This window comes from Equus przewalskii, chromosome 7 (genome assembly GCF_037783145.1).
Source record: "Equus przewalskii isolate Varuska chromosome 7, EquPr2, whole genome shotgun sequence".
Taxonomy (NCBI): Eukaryota; Metazoa; Chordata; class Mammalia; order Perissodactyla; family Equidae; genus Equus; species Equus przewalskii.
In genome coordinates, this window is record NC_091837.1 from 14,241,994 (window position 1) to 14,260,845 (window position 18,852).

The 18,852-nt window shown below is 58.1% G+C and overlaps 2 protein-coding genes across 2 annotated transcripts in view; both read right to left on the reverse strand.

Moving 5' to 3' along the window:
• The window catches only part of LOC103543389 (cationic amino acid transporter 4-like), a 110,984-nt gene extending 97,065 nt beyond the window's left edge, over positions 1 to 13,919 (reverse strand). Inside the window, exons 1-3 of the mRNA XM_070628726.1 lie at positions 13,881 to 13,919; positions 12,716 to 12,806; positions 9,792 to 9,891 (exon numbers count right to left, since the gene is read on the reverse strand). The gene's annotated coding sequence lies outside the window, so the exon portion shown is untranslated. The remainder of the gene's footprint in view (positions 1 to 9,791; positions 9,892 to 12,715; positions 12,807 to 13,880) is intronic.
• On the reverse strand, positions 9,867 to 18,539 carry LOC103544687 (cationic amino acid transporter 4-like). The gene is given in 7 exon segments (XM_070628729.1): positions 9,867 to 14,177; positions 14,814 to 15,368; positions 15,469 to 15,577; positions 15,836 to 16,476; positions 16,945 to 17,512; positions 17,514 to 17,967; positions 18,429 to 18,539. Coding segments are annotated over 5 exon segments (1,905 nt in total). The 5' UTR covers positions 17,928 to 17,967; positions 18,429 to 18,539; the 3' UTR covers positions 9,867 to 14,177; positions 14,814 to 15,195.
• Between the last annotated feature and the right edge of the window lie 313 nt (positions 18,540 to 18,852).

Genomic DNA, 18,852 nt, shown 5'->3' on the forward strand with positions numbered 1-18,852 from the left:
TACATCCGAGGGAGTAGGTGGGCTGTTTGAGAGTGTCTGGGACCCCAGGGTGCCAGGGCATCATCTCAGGAAGCATCTGCATATGCCCAACAGTGAGCATGTGTCACCAGACTGCACCATGTCCCCACCAGCCGAGTGTCTGTGACATCTGGGGAATGTGTGTGACAGTCAGCTTCTGACGCCTCAGTAAGTGACGTAAGAGTGGACACAGAGAGATGGAACATTGTCGTCACTAAGTGGAACTGGGAAAATTAAAGTCACTTAAAGAAATATTCTTGAAGCTCTGCTGAAAACATCCAAGGTTCATTTGTGAAGAGCTGCAAAGATAGGGAGCAGGCATCTGGGAGCCCTGCCCCGAAAGACAGGCCGGAGGGGCTGACAGGCGGGGGCCTCATATGTCCATTCCCCTGGCAAAGGCCATGACTCATGGGCCTCACAGGTGTTATGTTAAGCTTGGTGAGTCCTATGTTTTCTGCCAGGGCTGGTCCAAGTGTCTTCCATTAAGAAACGACAAGAGAGACCTTCTTATTCACTGTTTATTCCTTCAAAAAATGATACTGATGTCTGCTGTGTGCCAGGGTCTCTGCTGGGCACAAGGGTCACAGAGTTGAACCCAACATAGACCTGCTCTGCCCTCAAGGATTTCACATTTAATAGGGGAGACATAAATACAAATTAATGGGATGTAAGCTATTCTAGACTACAAAAAGGTAGGCATGGGAACAGAGTGGGGGCTGACCCTGCCTGGTGGGGTCAGGAATGTGAGGACAGAGGAGATAACCTTGAAGACTGAGGGACTCCCCACACATGTGCACGCACAGTGGAGAGCAGACACAGGAAAGAGCAAATGTGTGGAGGCCGAGAGAGCACACGGCACTGGTGGAAATGCACACAGGCCTGGCTCTGGTGGCAGGTGGGGGAGCCAGTGAAATGAGGGAGGAACTATGGGCACCAGAGAGATGCTGAGAGACTTGAATGCCAGAACCAGGAACCTGGCATGAGCGTATCAGTGGTGAGGAGGCAGGGAGGGCTTTAAGAAGTGACAAGGCTGGATTCCTTAGCAGCAGTTGTAGGGGATGGAGTGGGGTGGGCAGGGGCAGAGACGAGAGGCTAGGGGACTGTTGGAAGGCTTGTGCCATAGTCTATAGGCAAAAAGTGACAAGGCTAGTGCAGCTATGGTAGAAAGGAGACTGTGGTTGTAGGAACAGGAAAGTGCGGGCCGTGTGGGGTTAAGAAACCCTGAGAGATATTCAGCATGTAAAATGGGCAGAAGCCCCACCCACCCATCCACCCTGTTCTCCACTCCCTCAGTACTCAGCCAGTCTGACCTGTGTCCAGGTCTCAAAAGTGCTGGGACCAACATGCCTCTGGGCTGTCCCCCTGTGTGTAACACTTGACCCCTTTCTTCACCTGGCTAACAGGTCCTCATCCTGCTAACCTGGGGTCACGGTATCAGGAAGGTTTGCCTGCTTGGCTGGGCTGGGCTGCCTTGGGCCCCATGTCTACTGTGCTTCCATCCTTCTAGAATCTGGCCATTAGACCTCTCTCTGCCTGGGCAGTCACTCATGGATCTGAATTTGACCCTTCTCCATGGTTCCAGCACTGAGCACAGGTCTAGTAAGGCTGGTCTGAAGAAATGCACAGAGGAAAACAGATGCCCTGACTGAGCAGAGTGCTGAGCGGGCCCCCTGGGCCTGACACGCCTGGACAGACGCTTTCAGCACCGTGGAGAGCTCCCGGCAGGAGGGGCGACCCCTGCGCCGCCCCCTGGGAACAGGGCTCAGACTCCTTGCACAGCGCTGGGTCTGACCCCGCAGGCTCTCAGACCTTTCCAGGGCGGGGATGAGAGGGCCGTGGTCTCCCACTTTGTAGGGAAGCCCCTTCTTTGCTGAACAGCCCGAGGATGACAAGGTTCTTGTACACCCAGGAATCAGCCACCTGTAGTTCCAATGCTTGGTCTTCCTGACCCCTGCAGCCAACCATGTGGCAGGTGCTACAATCACCATGGGTCAGGTGGGGAGACTGGACTCAAGCTCCTTCACCCCTTCAGGGTGTCAGGCCCATCCACAGAGCCCCAGTTGGGGGAAACAAAATGGCCCTGCTGAGTCTGTGCTTTTCCAGGCTGAAGACCGCCCCCTCCTGTATTTGTGCAGCCTACACAGGGCCTTAACCTTCAGCCCCTCCCTCCTGGCCACCTCTCTGGTGCTTGCCCCTTTGACCATGCACGTCCAGAGGGATGCCTATACTTGGTTTGTTGAAAGTCTGAAACGAGCTTCTCTTTTAATTTCAGTGACTTTTCACAATAATTTTCTTAGAAGGTGAACCGGCTCTCTGGCAGTTAGATTCCAGTGCTGTTTCCCACAGGCCAAGGCTGGTGCCACCCCATGTTGCTCTACGCAGTTTGAGACGGAGCAGTGACTCCCAAACTTTCAATCAGACAAATCTCCTGGGCACTCACTAAAATGCAAATGCACAGGCATCCCCCCCCCCCCCCAGGAGTCTGGTTCAGCAGGTCCAAGGCCCAGGAATCTGTATTCCTAACCCATGGTCCCATATGATTCTTACAATTGATTAGAGTGGTCGATGATAGGCAGGTAGAACTGCATGTACCTCGCAAAGCAGATAGCTCATGCAAAGGCCCTGGGACATGAGAGAAAGTGGTGAGATCAAGGAATCTCACTGATGTCTTCCATAGACTCAGAATAAAATCTTCTTGCCTTTTGCCATGATTTGTAGCCCTGCAGCCCCCTGTTGCCCCTCTCCACCCCACAGCCTGGCTACTCTCCCTGGCCCAATAGTCCAGTCACACCGGTGTCTGTCAGTCTGAGAAACAAGCCTGTGTGTTCACTGTTCCTCTGCTTGAAATGTGCTCCCTCTGGCCTTACCATGGCTGATTCCTCCTGATGCTGCACATTTCAGCTTCAATGTCACCTCCTCACAGAGGCCACCCTGGCCATCTGTCTAAAGCAGGGAGCCCCTTTCTTCTCTAGAATCATGCCCTGTTTGTTTCTATTGTAGCATCAGTAATTATGGAGAATAACCTTGTTAACATGTGTTCCCTGAGGCCAGGGCCTCTGTTTTGTTCATGCTGCGTCGCTAGTGCCTAAATCAGCATCCCACACAGGCAGGAGTGGGCAATGACACATCCAGGGAATGGAGTAAGAGTTCCATGTGGAAGGAGTGGGAAAGGGGCAGGCTAAAGTGGGAAGTAGGGAGAAGGCACCAGAGCATGGTTGCTAGAGTGGTCCTGCCAACCTGCACCCACACCTGCCCCAGGAAGATAGGCCCCACAGTGGACCAGATCAGATGGGACCTTCTTGGTCACTCAGTTGCTTAAAGCTCAGGTCCAGGGATTTCAGGCCAGTGTGGGCCGTTGGGAGTTCAGCAAGGTACTGGGCCGCCTGCTCCTCCAGGCCATTCTCTGCCAGCTGTACTTCTGCATGGCCAGGCACACTGCAAGAGTGGCACACACAGTCTGGGTGCCCATCACTCCCAGCTCATTCTCCGACAGGTCCACATCTGGGAGATGGCACCAGTTCTCACTCGGTGGGATCCAAAGTCAGGTACCACCCTCCTCCACCATCCCCCAAACTTCCAGGCCTGAGGCAGTGGAAGGGGCTTTGCAGATGGACTGTCCTGGGGCTGCAAGGCCACTCTGCAGCCCATCAGCTGGATACACTGACCCCCACCTCAGGTGAAAAGGAGCTTCTTTGTCAAGGGGTTAAAGCCACCTGCTTTGTGGTGCTGTGGAGGATGCTATGATGGAGCTGCAGCCACCTCGTTGATGACTCGTGCCTGGAAGCAACATAACCCCCCACTGAAGCCCTCACTACTGCACCTCTGGGGACTGGCAAGGACAGTCTAAGGGGCCATGCTCAGAGCACATACACAGGCCTCTGCTGAGCATATAATGCTCATCACAACCACAAGGGCTAAGTGCTATTGTTGGGTCCATTTCGCAGATTGGAAACTGAGGCTCAGTGAGGTTGGGTGGCTTTTCAGCATCACTATGCTCTTCTGTGGCAGAGATGTCATTTGGATCCAGCCCTATCAAAGTTCCACCCAGCCCTCCCTCCTCTCACAATGCCAGTCCCTGCCTCTCTGTGTTGAAGGACTCTCCCATCCTGCATTCAGGCATTGGGAGGCCACCATATACGGAGTGGTGCTGGCCAGCAGAGGAAGGGGCAGAGGGGTGGGATGGGACTGGAAGGGAGTGGCATCCAGCCTTGGGTGCACCCCAGAGGGTCTACATCCACCCCCACCCACCCCACCCTCTGATGAGGCCCCTCCCCCAGCAACACCAGCAGAAGAAGGCCTGGCAGTGGGGAGGCCCACACCCCTCAAGAAAGGGAGAACTCAAGTCTGCCCACCTGTCCCAGGCTTCGCAACTACCACAGATGCTGCTGCTTTTGCTCAGGGCACCTGCCAGGGCCTCTGCACCAGCCCCACAGAGCCCATTGTCCTGAAGGTCCAGCTGCTTGACATAGGGATTATAGGTAAATGGGGAAGCCAGAGCCCGGGGCCCCTGGGAGAGAGAGGGGACTGAGAGGCCTGGTCCTTCCCAGGGCTAAAGGCCCCACACACAGCTGCTCACTCCCTTGGCTCACGCTCCCAAGGCTCAGTCTACTTGCTGCCCTCCAACTGGAAGGTCTTCCTCTTCCCACATGCCCAGGGGATACTTGCTTCTCCTTCTGGGCTCCACCAGACCTCCTGGAGACTTCCCTGACCCTCCCCCACCCCAGTGCATTAGGGGCCTCCTGCAGGCTCCCCAGCCGTTTTAGTGATCTCCGTCATTGTCTGGATCCCATCTGTTGCCCAGATGTGGGAGACGGGACATACCTGGCACAGAGCAAGGCCAGGGAATGTGTGGGATGGGCTCACGGAGGGCCACTCCCGTGGCTGCTGACTCCCAAGTTCTCCCCCTCCAAGCCTGGCCCAGGGTCCCTCCAGGGGTACCTGGGTCCCCAGGCCACAATGCCTCAGGTTCAGCTCTGGGGCGCTTCCCTGGTGCAGAAAGCAGGAGGCAAGCACAATGCTATGGGCCCGGCAAGACCTCAGGGGGAGGGTGTCCTTGACCAGTTCTCCAAGCCCATGGATAGGTGACAGGGAGTAAATGTTGCTCCCTCCCCAGGGACAGCCGCCTGCCTCCTCCACTGCCCTCTGTCACCACCCAGCCTGTTTCCCCTCTAGAGGCATTTCTTTCTGTGCTAGTAGCAATCCTGCCCCCATATCCAGATGGGGACATCGAGGCTCAGAGAAAGCAAATCCTTTCCCCAAAGTCACACAGCTAGTAGTAGCTGATCCCGGCAGAGCCAGACTGAGGGCCCTGCCTGTCTGACACTGAAGCGCATGCTGTGTCTTTTCTATTGCATCGAAGACCACATGTGTTTTATGAGCATTTTATAGAGGAAAATCCTGAAACAATTCTGAGTTCTATACATCCATTAGCTTAGTTTTTCCTGAGGGTTGGGAAAACCTAGCCCTGATCCCATTTCAGGATGGGGTGGGAAACCCCTTCTGAGACTCTTTGGCTAGGTTTTTGCATTGTAACATCTTTCTGGAAGCTTGTGCTAATGGTGGAACAAGTGATGCTGCCAAGAGCACTTCCAGAAGGGCACAGGTCTGGAGGGGTTGCCCGGAAGGTGTCCCACAGAGGGATGTGCTCTCTGCTGGACTGGGGTCCCCTGCCTCCTCGGCCTCAGCCTGCCCCCTCCACCTCTGCCTAGAAGCCCCCAAGGTGATGGGACAGAACTGAACCCCCTGCCCACGGTATCTTCTGTCTTCAGGTGCGAGTCTCAATCTGCATCCGAACCCTCCTGGGGCTCCGCGACTCCTGCAGGACACCCAGCGGCCGCTGCCTCCTTCCCCTCCTGCTGGTCATTCTCCCCAGACCTCTCGCAAGGACCCCTCATGGTTACACCCATTTCGCAGTCACAAGCACTGAGGCTGGGACTGAGCCAGGGGCACCTAGAGCACAGCCGGGGATGTGGGCGGACCCGCCGGCTGGGTGGACCAACCGAATTTTGCGGACAGTGAACAGGCCCCTCCGCAGCCAGGAGACACTCCCTCCTGGCGGCTGTCGCCTGGCAACCCCGTGTTGCTGGTTGCTGTGAAATCGCTGCTGGCCTGTGCTGACCTTGAGCCTGCTCCTGGGAGAGCGCAGAAGGACGCGCGCCACGGGCCAGGCGCAAGGCTGGGTTCCTTGAGGGGGCCTGTTCCCGCTGCCATCCGTGTGGGTCCCGCATCGGCCCCCTCCGCGGACTGGGGAACGTGCCTGACTCCACAGCTGTGCTTTAGTCTCTGCGTTTGTGGGGTGGGCCAGCTCTACCGGGCATCACACAGGAGGGCCTGGGGGACCTTGCAGGGCCAGCCACCCTCCTCTCTGGAGCCAGAGTCAGGCTGTCACTCTGTGGGTCCCAGGTCTCTCTCATGCTCTAGTGTCGCAAGTGCGGCTTCCTCCACCAGGAACCTTCCTCCTCAGCGTTGCTTGTGGAACTTCACAATCTACAAGTGTCAGCTCAGAGGTCCCTACTTCCTGAAGCTTTCCTTAGGCCCTCCTCTGGGCTCCCACAGCCCTCTCAAAGTACCTACAACACTGTCATCCCCTGTGTCCCCAAGGAAGTGAGGCCAAAGGGCAGGGGAGAGGAGCTGCTCCTCTCTGTGCCCTACGACCCAGTAGAGGGAGTCTGGAGGGGGAGGGAGGCCCAGGACAGCTGGGGGTTTGGCCTGAGCCCAGGGCTGGGGTGGGCTGGCTCCTACCCTGAGTAGAAGTGTCCCTTTAGCAGCTGCTGGCCTGGCCTGGCCTGGGCGCCTGCTGTACCTCCTGTTGAGCTGGGGCTGCAGCTGCTGTGCTGACTCCTGCACCCGGGCAGTCAGCAGGAGCTGAGAGCATTGGCTCCCCAGGGGCCGGGACAGGCTGGGGGCTTCTGGATTACAAAACTGAGAAGCGTGTGATGAGCAGGACTGGTGGCTGGGCGCCCTGCAGAGGCTGCTGCAGCTCGGGGTCATGGCCTATGTGGTGGGTGAGAGAATGGCACCTGGGCAGGTTGGCTGCAGGTATCCTGACTGGTCCTGCTGGGCTGAGGGCTGGGGTCTGACTCTCCAGGGGCTGGTGGTGGTGGAGGGGGCAGTTTGGGACAGGGTAGGGACAGAAGGAAGGATCTCCGTCTGTCTAGAGGCCAGCAGGGACAAGAGCAAGCCATGTGCTTTTTTCCTCCTGTGCGCCCACCTGCCTCCTTTCCTGGGCCTGGTCCCCAGCCCCGTGTTGGGCTCTGGGCATGGAGCAGGATGAGTCTCAGCCCAGTCCAGGAGGCCCCAGGAGGAGCAGGAGGTAGTCCCTGACACCTGTGAGAGCTGGAGCCCTAAGGCCCCCGAGAAAGACCACCACTTGTGGCTGGGTCAGAGGGCCCTTTAAGGAGGAGCTGGCTATGGTTGTTGCAGGGGGCGGGTGAAGGCCGGTGAAGGAGGTGGTGGCAGGCACCTCAGTCTGAGAGCATGGGCTCTCCGATGCGTGGCCGGGACTTCTGGTCTGTGCAGGGTGTCTGGGGTGGCAAATGAGGCTGCAGAAGAGGTGGGGGCCCTAGACGCTGTGCTGGGAGCCTATAGGGTGTGTAGGGACCTAGTGGGTAGGGCCCAACTCAGCCACTGCTCACCATGTGCTGGGGACACACCACACTGCCCATCGCCTCCTCCCCAGGTGGGCCTTCCTCACCAAAAAAGGCTACCGGGAGCAGGACCTGGACCCCCAGGTTTCCATCATCTCCAAACTCAATGGGGTTTCCTAGACCCAGAGGAAGGAGCTGGGGAACCGGCTGTGGGAGGTGGCCGACTTCATGAAGCCGCCACAGGTGGTGCCTTGGTGCTGCTGCCAGGCGCTGCCACCTCTAATCGCCCCCATGCAGCGTGTGTGTGCAGGGGCACATGTGATGACAGAGGGAGTATGGGCACTGTTACAGGGCCGGGCTCAGGAATTGCCTGACAGAGGAGTGGCCCTGGACAGGGCTCTCAGGGGGTGTGTAAGAGCTTTCCAGGAGGACAAAGAGGCGGGGCGGGAAGACAGGCCAGAGGCACCGCATTATGCAGGTGCATCCGGGAGAGCGGAGGGTCTCGGCACTCAAGGCTTGAGCTTGAGGGAGGGCTGGAGGAGCCTGGGGGCCAGGGCCTGGGGCTCCTGAATGCTCCCCTCCATCACCTGCATCCTGCGGTCTGGCTCCTCCTCTGTGCCTCCAATGCTGCACTTCCGGCCCCTTCTCCCTTCACCCACATCCTCTACAGCCCCAGGGTACACCTCTGTTCTGCTGATGCCCAAATTGTAGCCCAGTGACCACCTGCCCACAGCATGGCTGCGTCCTGAAGCACTCCCACCACGTCCAAAGAGAAACCTCCTTCTCCCACTGTGGCCTCTTTTCACCCAATGAGGCCATGACATCTCCCAGTGCCAAAGGTGGACCCGGTTCAACACCTCCCTGTCCCTCCCTCCTGTCCGTTCCACCTCCTGAAGGTTTTCCGTGCTGCCCATGCTGTCCCTGTGGTCTTCTTGTGGGTCTCCAGCTGTGCTCTATGCAGCAGCCAGGCCGAGCTTTCACAGGTGACACCATCAGAGCCTGCCAGCCCTTGCTTGCCACCTTGGAAAGCTCCCTTTCCCTGATGGTGGCCACCAAGTCCCCACAGATCCTGACCGCTGCCACCCCCTGTGCCCTCTGCCCAGCCCTGCCCTCTGCTTCCTGGGTGTGCATCCCCCGAAACGTGCAGAGCTGTCACAGGCAGCACACGGTGCTAGCTCCTCTTCCGCACAGCCACCCTCCCTCTGTCCCAGGCAGAGCTTGCCACCTGCTCCCCTGCCCCTGGGTGTACGTGCAGTCACTGGATGGGCAGACAGGGCTCAGAAATGGCCCGAAAGCCAGCCCACCTCCTGTCTCTGCCTCAACTTACCTCACTGGGGGCATTTTCCTGGGGCACAGGGTTGATGGCTCGATGGGGCAGGACCCCTCCTCCCCTCACAAACCCAGCTGCCAGCCTGTCCTCTCCCCTCGATGGAGCTGAGCGGTGGCCAACCCTGACACCTGCCTTCCAGGTGGAGAACGTGTTCTCGGCGACCAATCTCCTTGTGACGCCAGATCAAGTTCAGGGCAGATGCCCAGAGGCAAGGCTGCCTGGGAGCCTCCCAGTGGGTCCTTGGTTCCTCCACCAGCCCTGGGTCACCAGCCATGTCCCCCCTCCTTCCCAGGTGACTGAGGGCTCAGCATGTGCTGCTGTAGCCCAGGCACTGAGCTGAAGCCTTCTCATGAATAATTTCATTAGTCTCACAAACACCCTGCCTGGCAGGAGGTACTGCAGGCCCCATTGAAGAGGAGAAGACTGGGGCTCAGCCATGCTGAGTCACTTCCACGAGGCCTCCAGCCTGTGGGTGACGGGACTCTGTCCCCCTGAGCAGTCTGCTTCCAGAGCCTTCTACTGTTGTTCTCCGTGAGGTGTCCAGGCCCCTCCCCATCCTGGTCCCTCCTCAGCACTCTCCAGGTTGTCAGTTTAACACCTAGAACTGGGCACAGTGCTTAGCTGGGCTCTAATAGCAAGGCCAAGCTGAAAGATCACCTCCCCTTCTCTATGCCCAGCGTCTGTTAACGTCTCCCAGGACAGCTTCCATTTTCCAAACACAGCACACTCCTTCCTTTGCGAAGCACAGGGTCACTTATGATCTCTGGGTATTTTTTCACAAGTGTGGTCAAGCCAGAGTGCCCCACCCTCTTCTTGCCTGTTCATGCAGAAATGCAGACTATTCTCTGAAATCTCACCTTTTCCTCTTCCTGGGGATGTCCCAGGAATCCAGTGTCTGTCACAGAGCACACTTGTTCTCCTCCTCAGCAATGGACTTTTTTCCAATTTCTTTTATTGCTATAAAATACACGTAACATAAAATTTACCATCTTAACCATTTTTATGTGTAGAGTTCCCCACTTTTCTTTTTGTGCAAGGAACACTGACCCTGAGCTAATGTCTGCCCCCATCTCCTCCTACTTTGTATGTGGGACATCACCACAGCATGGCTGGATGAGTGGTATAGGACCACATCTGGTATCTGAACCCTTGAACCCAGGCTGCTGAAATGGAGCAAACTGAACTGAACCACTACATTACTGGGCTGTCCTCCCCTGAGTTGTGGATTTTCTCTGAACAGTTCGGTCCCAGGACATAGACCGGGAAGCCTACCTCCATGGTGACATCTTTCTTTAATTGAGTTCAACACTGAATCGCTTACTGGGCTGGAAGGTAACTGTGTGGGTCCCTGTCCCCTGGGTCCTGGTCACTGGTCTCACCTCAGTTGCTGGGGGTGCCACATGTTCTGGTTGGCCCTGTGCACAAACGAGGTGAGGCACGTGCACAAAGCATGTGCTGGCGTTCAGCAAACACACACAATGTCCCTCCTTTTCTAAAAGCTCGTAAGACGTCTATTTAATATTTGGTTTGTAGACTGTCCTGAAATTGTGCTGGGACTACGGTTCTGTGTTTTCTGGAATCTGATTCCTCTTTGCCCATGCCCTGCCTTCTCGCCCTTCCCTCGAAACTGCTGGGGCTGTGAAGTAACTCATCAGGTCTGACAAGCAGGCTTCCTGAGTTCCTAAATAGCAGAGTTCCTGCCAGCTCCTCAGGGGTCCTGGTCATCTGGCCCCTCCAAGCACATGCACTGTGTCCTTGTGGTGTCACAGCCTCCAGCAAACACCTGTCGAGCCTCCCCCAGACCAGGCTTGCAAAACTCCACCCTCCCCACCTCAGGGAGTTCCTGCACAGACAGCCCAGCCAGGTGGGGGGGCCTGTGATGGGGACAGAAGCTGCAGCTGGGAGAACCAGGGAGGCTCGACAGCCAACCCAGGGCCTCAGAAAAGCTTTCCCGCAGGGTGTGAGGCTGGAGCCGGATGTTGAGGATGTGCAGGCAGAGGGGGCTGCGTGGGCAAAGGCCGTGAGCAGTGCGAGATGAGGCCCCCTCCAGGGCTCCTGGCACTGAGTGGGGTTGTCCCTAGATTGGGACTGGGCCAGGGAAGGGGTAGCCGAAGGTCACAGAGGCCCCGTGAGCCCCTCTGAGGAGCTGAAGTGGATCCAGCATCAGCGGAGCCACAGATGGGCTCCGGGGAGGGCGCTCAATCGTCTGTGCATTGGGATGGACCACGCGGGCTGCGGGAAGGTGTGGATGAGGGCAGAGGTGGGACCCGCAGTGGTCAACATGGGACCCAGTTGGAGATGACAGCGGCCCAGCCAGGTGAAAAGGAGGGGCAGACTCAGAACATAGGTAAGGACAGTGAGGCAGAGCCAGTAGCCTACGCTTAACTCAGTTCACTTCTCACAGTCCCATCCTGCACAAAGTGCCATGATCTCATTTGGCTTGTCAGAGTCCCCAGCCCCTCCTGTCACCCTAGTGCTGTGTTCCCTGGAGCCCTGGACAGCGGCGTCCAGCCTCCACCTGCAGAACCACGTCTGTGGAAGTGCCTGATGCTTGAGGGTGCTCCCTCTCCAGGGTCTGGGACTCCCAGAAAGCTCGCCACTGTCCCCTACTGGCTGATACCCAGAACTCTGTGACCATGGGCAGGTACCAGTGTCCTATTTGATAGCAGAACAAGCCAGGAGGGGCCTAGCCTGTGGTCCTTGGCCAGTGTGTGGGGTCCCACTTCCCTACAACCCCTGTGACAATGGTCCCATGCTTTGCCTGCCACACCCAGCACCTCTACCCTGGCACAAAGGCACCCCCCCCCACCCTCGAGTCCCTCCACCTTCCCTCTTCTGCTGTCCGAATTGGACTAGAAGAGCTGGGCCTCCAGGAATCACTTTCGCCCCCACCGGAGTGACAACTATCAGGAGGAGGAGTCTCGTTCTGACTAGGGCTACAGCACTGCACCCCTATCTGGCCAGGGGCTGCTTGCCCTCCCCATCTAACCATCTCCCTTTATTTGCACCCTCCAGATTTCCCATGTGCCCCAAACTCAGGGAACCCTGGGGGCTAAGCAGGGGAGGGGCATGTCCCTGCGGACTGCAAGGCTGGGTCACAAAGGGGAGACACTTCCTGGGCCTGGACAGCTCTGCTCTCTCACCACCTCAGCACCCTCCATCCATTGGGGACCTGCCGGGCTGACGAGGACTGTTCTGAAGGGGAGACGGGAATGCACAGCCACATAGCTGGGGGCCCTGTCTTCTGGCACCTTCACTGGGATGGGGGTTCAGAGGGGCATGCTGGGACCCCGGGTGGCTGCAGCGTGCAGGTCTGGTGGTGCCTCTGCATCTCTTCTTTCTCCAACAGCCCCCTGCCACTCCCTTCCCAGACCCTGTGGAGACTGAAGGGCCCGGAGTTTGCCTTGTGTTTTCAAGGCATAAACACGGGCCAGTGTGTGGTGCTCAATGGGACCCGCAGGACCTGTGAGATCCGGGGCTGGTGCCGTGTGGAGTGTGACACTGTGCCAGTGTAAGTGTCCCTGACACCCAGGGCAGGGTCCCAGGACCAGCAGAGCCTGCCCCTTACCTACCCCCACCTGCGGGGAGCTGGACACTGTCACCAGGGTGGCCCTGGCACCCACTCATTCACCCTTTCCTGAGGCCTGTAGCCTTTCTCTGCTGGTTGGGGGTTGAGAGTTGGGGGGAGAGATAGGGGCTGGCAAGGGTGGGGGCCCTGCCTAGCGGACTCATGGATGAAGCCCTAGCAGGCCCAGGGCAGGGGGTGGGGGAAAAATCCTACCCTTCAGCTCCCACACAGACTGTCACTCCCCCAGCTCTAGCCTTGGCGGGGTGCTCCCTGGAGATCACAGAAGCCAGTTTTGTATGGAGACCTGCAGGGAAACAGTAGGGCTCCTGTTGGGGCTGGAAAACGCTCTCCCGGGCTCTGTCTCCAGTGTTCCCAACAGCTCCCTGCTCTCCAGCTGTCCACCACCCTGGCTGTGGTTAACTCCGGCCCTGCCTGGCTCCCAGCCCTCCCCCCCCCCCCAGCACTGCCACCACAGGTAGAACCCCTGCCCTCTCAGCTACCCTGCACGGGGGTCTGTGCAGCCAGAGTCCAAGGTGGGGGAGAAAGAAGCCTGACAAGAGTTGTCACAGCTGTTCTGGTCCTGGTGTCATAGGGCAGGGCCCCTCCCAGCTCTGGGCCTCATCCATGGAATGACGAGTGCAGGGAGCAGATGATCTAACCCCCACTAGGATACCAGGCACTTCTTGGGCCCTTACCTGCTCAGCTTATGAGCACCAGCCCCTTCCTGGTGGCAGCCCTTGGGCCTTCCTGGTGGCAGCCCTTGGGCTGTGGGGGGCTGAATGGGGAGGAGGGTAGAGGGGCTGACTTGGTGGGCATGGGGTCCTTTGGGACCTTCTATCTGTCTCCTTGTGACTCCCAACCCAATGCCCAGGAAGCTGCTCACCAAGCTATTGGGAGCCATAGGATGGGGAGGCTGTATATCTGCACATGTCACTGCTGGCCAAGGTCACACACGACAGCGTGTCTGGGCAGTTGGCCACCCCAGCCTGAGGCAACTGCACAGGGACCATGCTCTGACCAAGACACCATGTGCAGACCAGGGGCCAGAGACAATGCCTGTAATAGAGCCCATGGAAGCCCCCAGCAGGCTGGCCTGGTTCTGGCTCTGGCATCCTCCTGGGGGCCTGAGTCCTGCATGCTGGAGAATTTCCCCATGTCCCCAGGCCCACGGTCAGGAGGGGAGGGACGGGGGCTGCAGGAGTCCAGCCCTCTCTTGGTCCCAGGGAGGGGTGGGGATTTGGGGGGGTACCCAACCCAGGGAGACAAGGGGCTGCCTTCTCATGGGTCCCTGGTGACCAGGTCATGCTGGCAGCTTGCTGGTGGGGTGACATGGGCCAGGTTGGGGAGGCCTAAGGCTGGAGCCCAGGCTGGGAAGCACCTGGAATCATCTGGAACCTGGAGCCTAGCAAAACCTTGGGGTCCCTAGTGCCTCTCAATCCCCAGAGCAGTGTCCATGGGAGGTGGGGTCAGAAGGGCTGGGGTGAGATATCACAGCGCTGAGGCCTGGTTACTGGAGCGAGATGACGTGTGCCTGGTTGTCTTCGGGGTCCAGAGAAAGCTGATGTCAAGACTGCAGAGAGTCGAGGAGTAAAGCTTCCAGAGCCAGCAGCTTCCTGTGTAGTCCTCACAGGCAGGAACAGGGAGTTGGAGGCGTCTATGGTAGACGTAGCATGGCCTTGGAGAGACCAGTGAGGGTGAAGGGTGAGAGGGTGCAGGGTGGGCCTGGGGACTCCCCCAGGGTCAGGCTCTACAGCCACTAGGTGGGGCCCAGGCGCTCGTGCACCAACCCCACGCTGTTATCACAAAGCTCTGACGGGGTGGCAGAGAGAGAGGCAGCTGGAGCTGTGGGCCCTGAGCTTGGAAATAGCTGTTGCCTCAGTCTGCAGGTGGGTGTGCACCCCCAGGGAAGTCGTGTGGGCCATGTGGGCCTGTGCCTGAGTATGCATGTACCTGGGCAGGTGGGCCTCTACATCCCGGGGCCTCAGGCACATGCCCTGCAGTCTAGGAGCCCTGGGAAACTCATGGAACCCCAGAACTCCGCTGCCCTTTCTAGGCGGCCTTCTTGGGGTCTAGGCTCTGCTCTCTGGATCCACTCCCAAGTGGACATGTGGGGAGCCTGCACCTGCCCTGTCATGGACCCGTCTGTGTCTGGCGTGTGTTAGGTCCCCTCTGAGCTTAGACAGTGGCACTGCCCTGAGGGCAGGACCCTGGGTCCCAGGACTGGCCATGTCCCTGACTCTGAGCTCTCCCTGTACTGGTGCTTCCCCCTTATAGAACCTTGGTACATTTGCAGTGGATTGGGAACAATCACCTGGTTCCCGAGGTCAGGTGAGGACTCAGTGCCACAAAAGATGCCACAGTGGACACAGCAGCAGGCCATGTGGGTGGCTGAGCAGTTATTACTTTGGGTGCCTAGGGCTGCGGGCCTCTTCCCTGCCCACCCTACTCCACCTGCCCAGGTAGATGGAGTTGGTCATAAACTGGAAGGTGCTGGACAGAGTCCACCACCAGAAGTGGCCGTGGCCCACTCCCAAAGACTCGAAGTTCAGCACCTGGACTAAGGTCTGAGGTCCTGAGGACCCTTTGGCACGGACAGGCCTGCAAACCTGAGCTGCCCCGGATAGAAGGGGATGCCACCACCACCACCAGCCTCCTGAGGAGATAGGGGAGGGCAGGCAGGCCCCCAGGGGTCCTCATAGACTGGCAGGCTGCTCCATGTGGCCAGGCTCATGGGTAGGGGCCTGGCTGAGGGGCGGCAGGGCCTGCACCGTCTCCTCTAGGCTGCCACGTGTGGCAGTCAACCCCGGCAGCTCCTGCTGATTCTCCTTGCTGTGCCAGATGCCGTAGACAAAATACACCACAAGTCCTGTAAGGATGGCACAGGCCTGAGGGCCAGGTCCCAGCCCAGCTTCCCTGCTTGCTTCCTCCTGCAGCCAACCCAGGGTCCCAGCCTGGTCCCTACTCACCAATCAGCAGCCAGACGGAGAAGCGCAGCCAGGTCAGGGAGCTCAGCTGCAGCATAAGGAAGACGTTGAGGAGGATGCTCGGGGCTGGAATCAGGGGCACCATGGGAACCTGAGGGGGCAAGGGCAGGGCTGCTGGGCTGCAGGGAAGGGCTGCTGGGCCAGGGCATGATTTCTTGGGAGTCCACAGAGACTTTCTCCACCTGTGGAGGTTCCAGAGACAAGGGACCACTCGCCATGTAGAAAGAGGGGAATGGGGTACTGGCCGCCCCCACTCCGTGAACCCTGGCGTATCCTGGCACGGCAGAGGAGGAAGGGGCGAAGGGAGCTGGCTGGGCTGAGAGTGAGGGGTGCTGGCTGGAGGAAGTACCTGAAAGGCGTCCTCCCGGCGCTGTTGCTGGTGGGCCCCCAGAACGAGGAGACTGAGCAGAAACATGACGGAGCTGAGCAGGAGCAGCACGGTGTGGCCCCAGGGTGGGAGGTGCAGGGCCGACTTCCCAAAGATCAGCACGCAGTCCAGAATGATGGCTGACACCACCAGGACACGGAGTGCCCAGGCCACAGCGACTCCAGGTCTGCATCCACTCATGAAGCCAAGGAAGGGCCTCAGGGCTGGTCGCAGCTGCCCAGGCTCAGGGGCTGAGGGCTGCTCAGTGTCCTCCAGCTGTCTGTGTCCTGAGGAGTCCTCATACCCCTCAGCCACAGGGCCAGGGCTGACTGAGCCCAAGGGACTAGATGGAGGAGACTTTTGGAAGCGTAGCACAATAATGCTGGTGTTCACAACAGGGCGGGTGACCAGGGTGCCAATGGACAGGAACTGGATCAGTGCCTCAAGGTCCAGCAGCACCGCCAAGAGGGGCATGAGGAACCCGAACACCAGGATGCCCACTATGGGCACCTGTGTGTGAGGGTGCACACGGGTAAATATCTGGAAGAAGAGCCCGTCAGTGGCCATGGCATATACGATGCGTGGCACAGCAAAGAGAATGTTGAACAGGACAGTGGTCATGCCTATGGCAGAGGGTGGGAGACCAGTCAGCATGGTGGACAAGCCCACCTGTGGTCGCTGATCGGGGCCAGAGCATGGGTGACCCCTTGGTAACAGGGGAATGAGTTTATCTGGGCTCTCAGAGTGAGCCTGAGTGTAGATAGGGTACTGAACTGTTCCCCCCCACCACCCAGGAATGGGACAGCCCAGTTCAGGTGACAGACCCACTGGAGAATCTGATGAAGGCTGAGTCCTTAAACCAGGAAAGGACCTGGCAGCACATGCCCAGAACTGACATTCTGTGTACGATTGGGAGGGGTGGTGAGCAGGTCCCTCCCAAAAAGCCTGGGTGGCGAGTCTAATCACTAGCACCTTCCTGGGCCCAGGACACAACTGGGAACACAGGCCCAGATGGAGATGTCATCTTGGGAGGCTATGGGCAGGGCCCCACCACCCTGTCCTCTCCCACCTTACCCAGAAGGGCCTCTTACCGCAGACAGCGCCAGCCGCCACGATGAAGCCTGCCCAGCTGTAGCCCCGCTGGTAGAAGGCATCAGCGAGTGCCCAGTCAGGGTCTAGGCTGTGCCTGGGCACCATGAGGGTGAGCACAGTGGAGGCGAGGATGTTAGTACCAGCCATCAGGCCAACTGAGATGGCGATGGCCATAGGCACAGCTCGCTTGGGGTTCTGGCCCTCCTCGCTGGAGGCAGCAATAGCGCCAAAGCCCAAGAAGGCATTGAAGCAGGTGGCAGCACCAGCCATGATGCCAGAGAAGCCAAACGGCGCAAAGCCGCCCTCCTCAGTGCTCCAGTTCTCCGGACGGGCCAGGACAAACCCCAGGGTGACGATGAAGAGGATGACAACCAAGCTGATGGCAGAGAAGGTGCGGTTGAGCCAGGAAGAGATGTGGACTCCACAGTAGACAAATGCGGAGGCCAAAAGTATGACTCCAGCAGCCAAGAAGTCCGGGTACTGGGCCAGGAACGGCACCTGCCAGCAGCCCACATGGGTCATGGTGAAGCTGCGGATGTGGTGGCTGAAGATGGCGTCCAGGTGAGCTGCTCCAGGTGCAGGCCATGGCAATCCCACCAATGAGACACTGGATGAGCAATATCCAGCCAATGAGGAAGGCCCACAGTTCACCCATGAACACATAGGTGAACAAATAGGAAGCGCCCTTGCGGGGCACACGTGCTGCCAGCTCCACGTAGCATAGGGCTGCCAGCAGGGAGGCCATGACAGCTACACTGAAAGACACGAGCACCGCAGGGCCGGCCATCTCCTTGGCCACAGTGCCCGTGAGCATGTAGAGGCCCAAGCCCATCGTAGCACCCATGCCCAGCAGGATCAGATCCAGCATGGTCAGGTGGCGCTGCTGCAACGTCTCCGTGGTGGATTCCTCCAGTGGCTTCAGCCGGTTCAGCTTCTGGCAGAAGCGCGCCAGACTGGTGGTGCTAGGCAGTCCCCAGGCCATGGAGAGCGCCTGAGGAGAGCACCAAACCAGCTGCTGGCACCTATGAGGGTGAGAGGGAAGTGACAGACTGCCCAGATGCATCCTGGCCAGCCCTCAGTTCTTGCTCGGACCCTGCCATGGAGACAGAAGCCTGGAACCACTGGGCGTCCACTCTAGCCCCAGAACAATCAGGGCTCCCAAGGGTTTCTCACAAAAACAATCAGTTGCTCCAATCTAAAGATATTGAACAATTTTTGAAACTAGGAGAAGTCAAGGAGAAGCTGAAGCACAGAACCAGAACTCTCTCCTGAATCAATGCCAGGATGTCAATAAATACCATTTCCCAGATCTCTGTTCTTTTTTTTTGTTGAGGAAGATTAGCCCTGAGCTAACTGCTGCCTATCCTCCTCTTTTGCCTGAAGAACACTGGCCCTGAGCTGACATCCATGCCCATCTTCCTCTACTTTATACGTGGCACGCCTACCACAGCATGGCTTTTGCCAAGGAGTGCCATGTCTGCACCTGGGATCCGAAGTGGCGAAGCCCGGGCCACCGAGAAGCGGAACATGCGAACTTAACCACTACGCCACCAGGCCGGCCCCCCAGATCTCTGTTCTAGTACATGGATGCTCCATCGGAGTGGTGGGCAGGCCTGTGAATATCAATCAAGAAGGATATAAATATATATCAATTTATAGGAATCAAAATTCAAAAATGTCCCCCTATACTAACCCAGGAAAGTTCTAATTCAAAGCAGTGTGGTGAAAAAAACAGAGGTTTCGATCTTTGTGACCTTTGATTAGGTAATGATTGCTGAGATCTGACAGCTAAAGCAAAAACAATCAATGAAATAAGTAGATCGACTGGACTTCACCAAAATTAAAATTTTCTGTGCTTCAAGGGATGCCAACAAGAAAGTGAAAAGACAACCCACAGAATCAGCGAA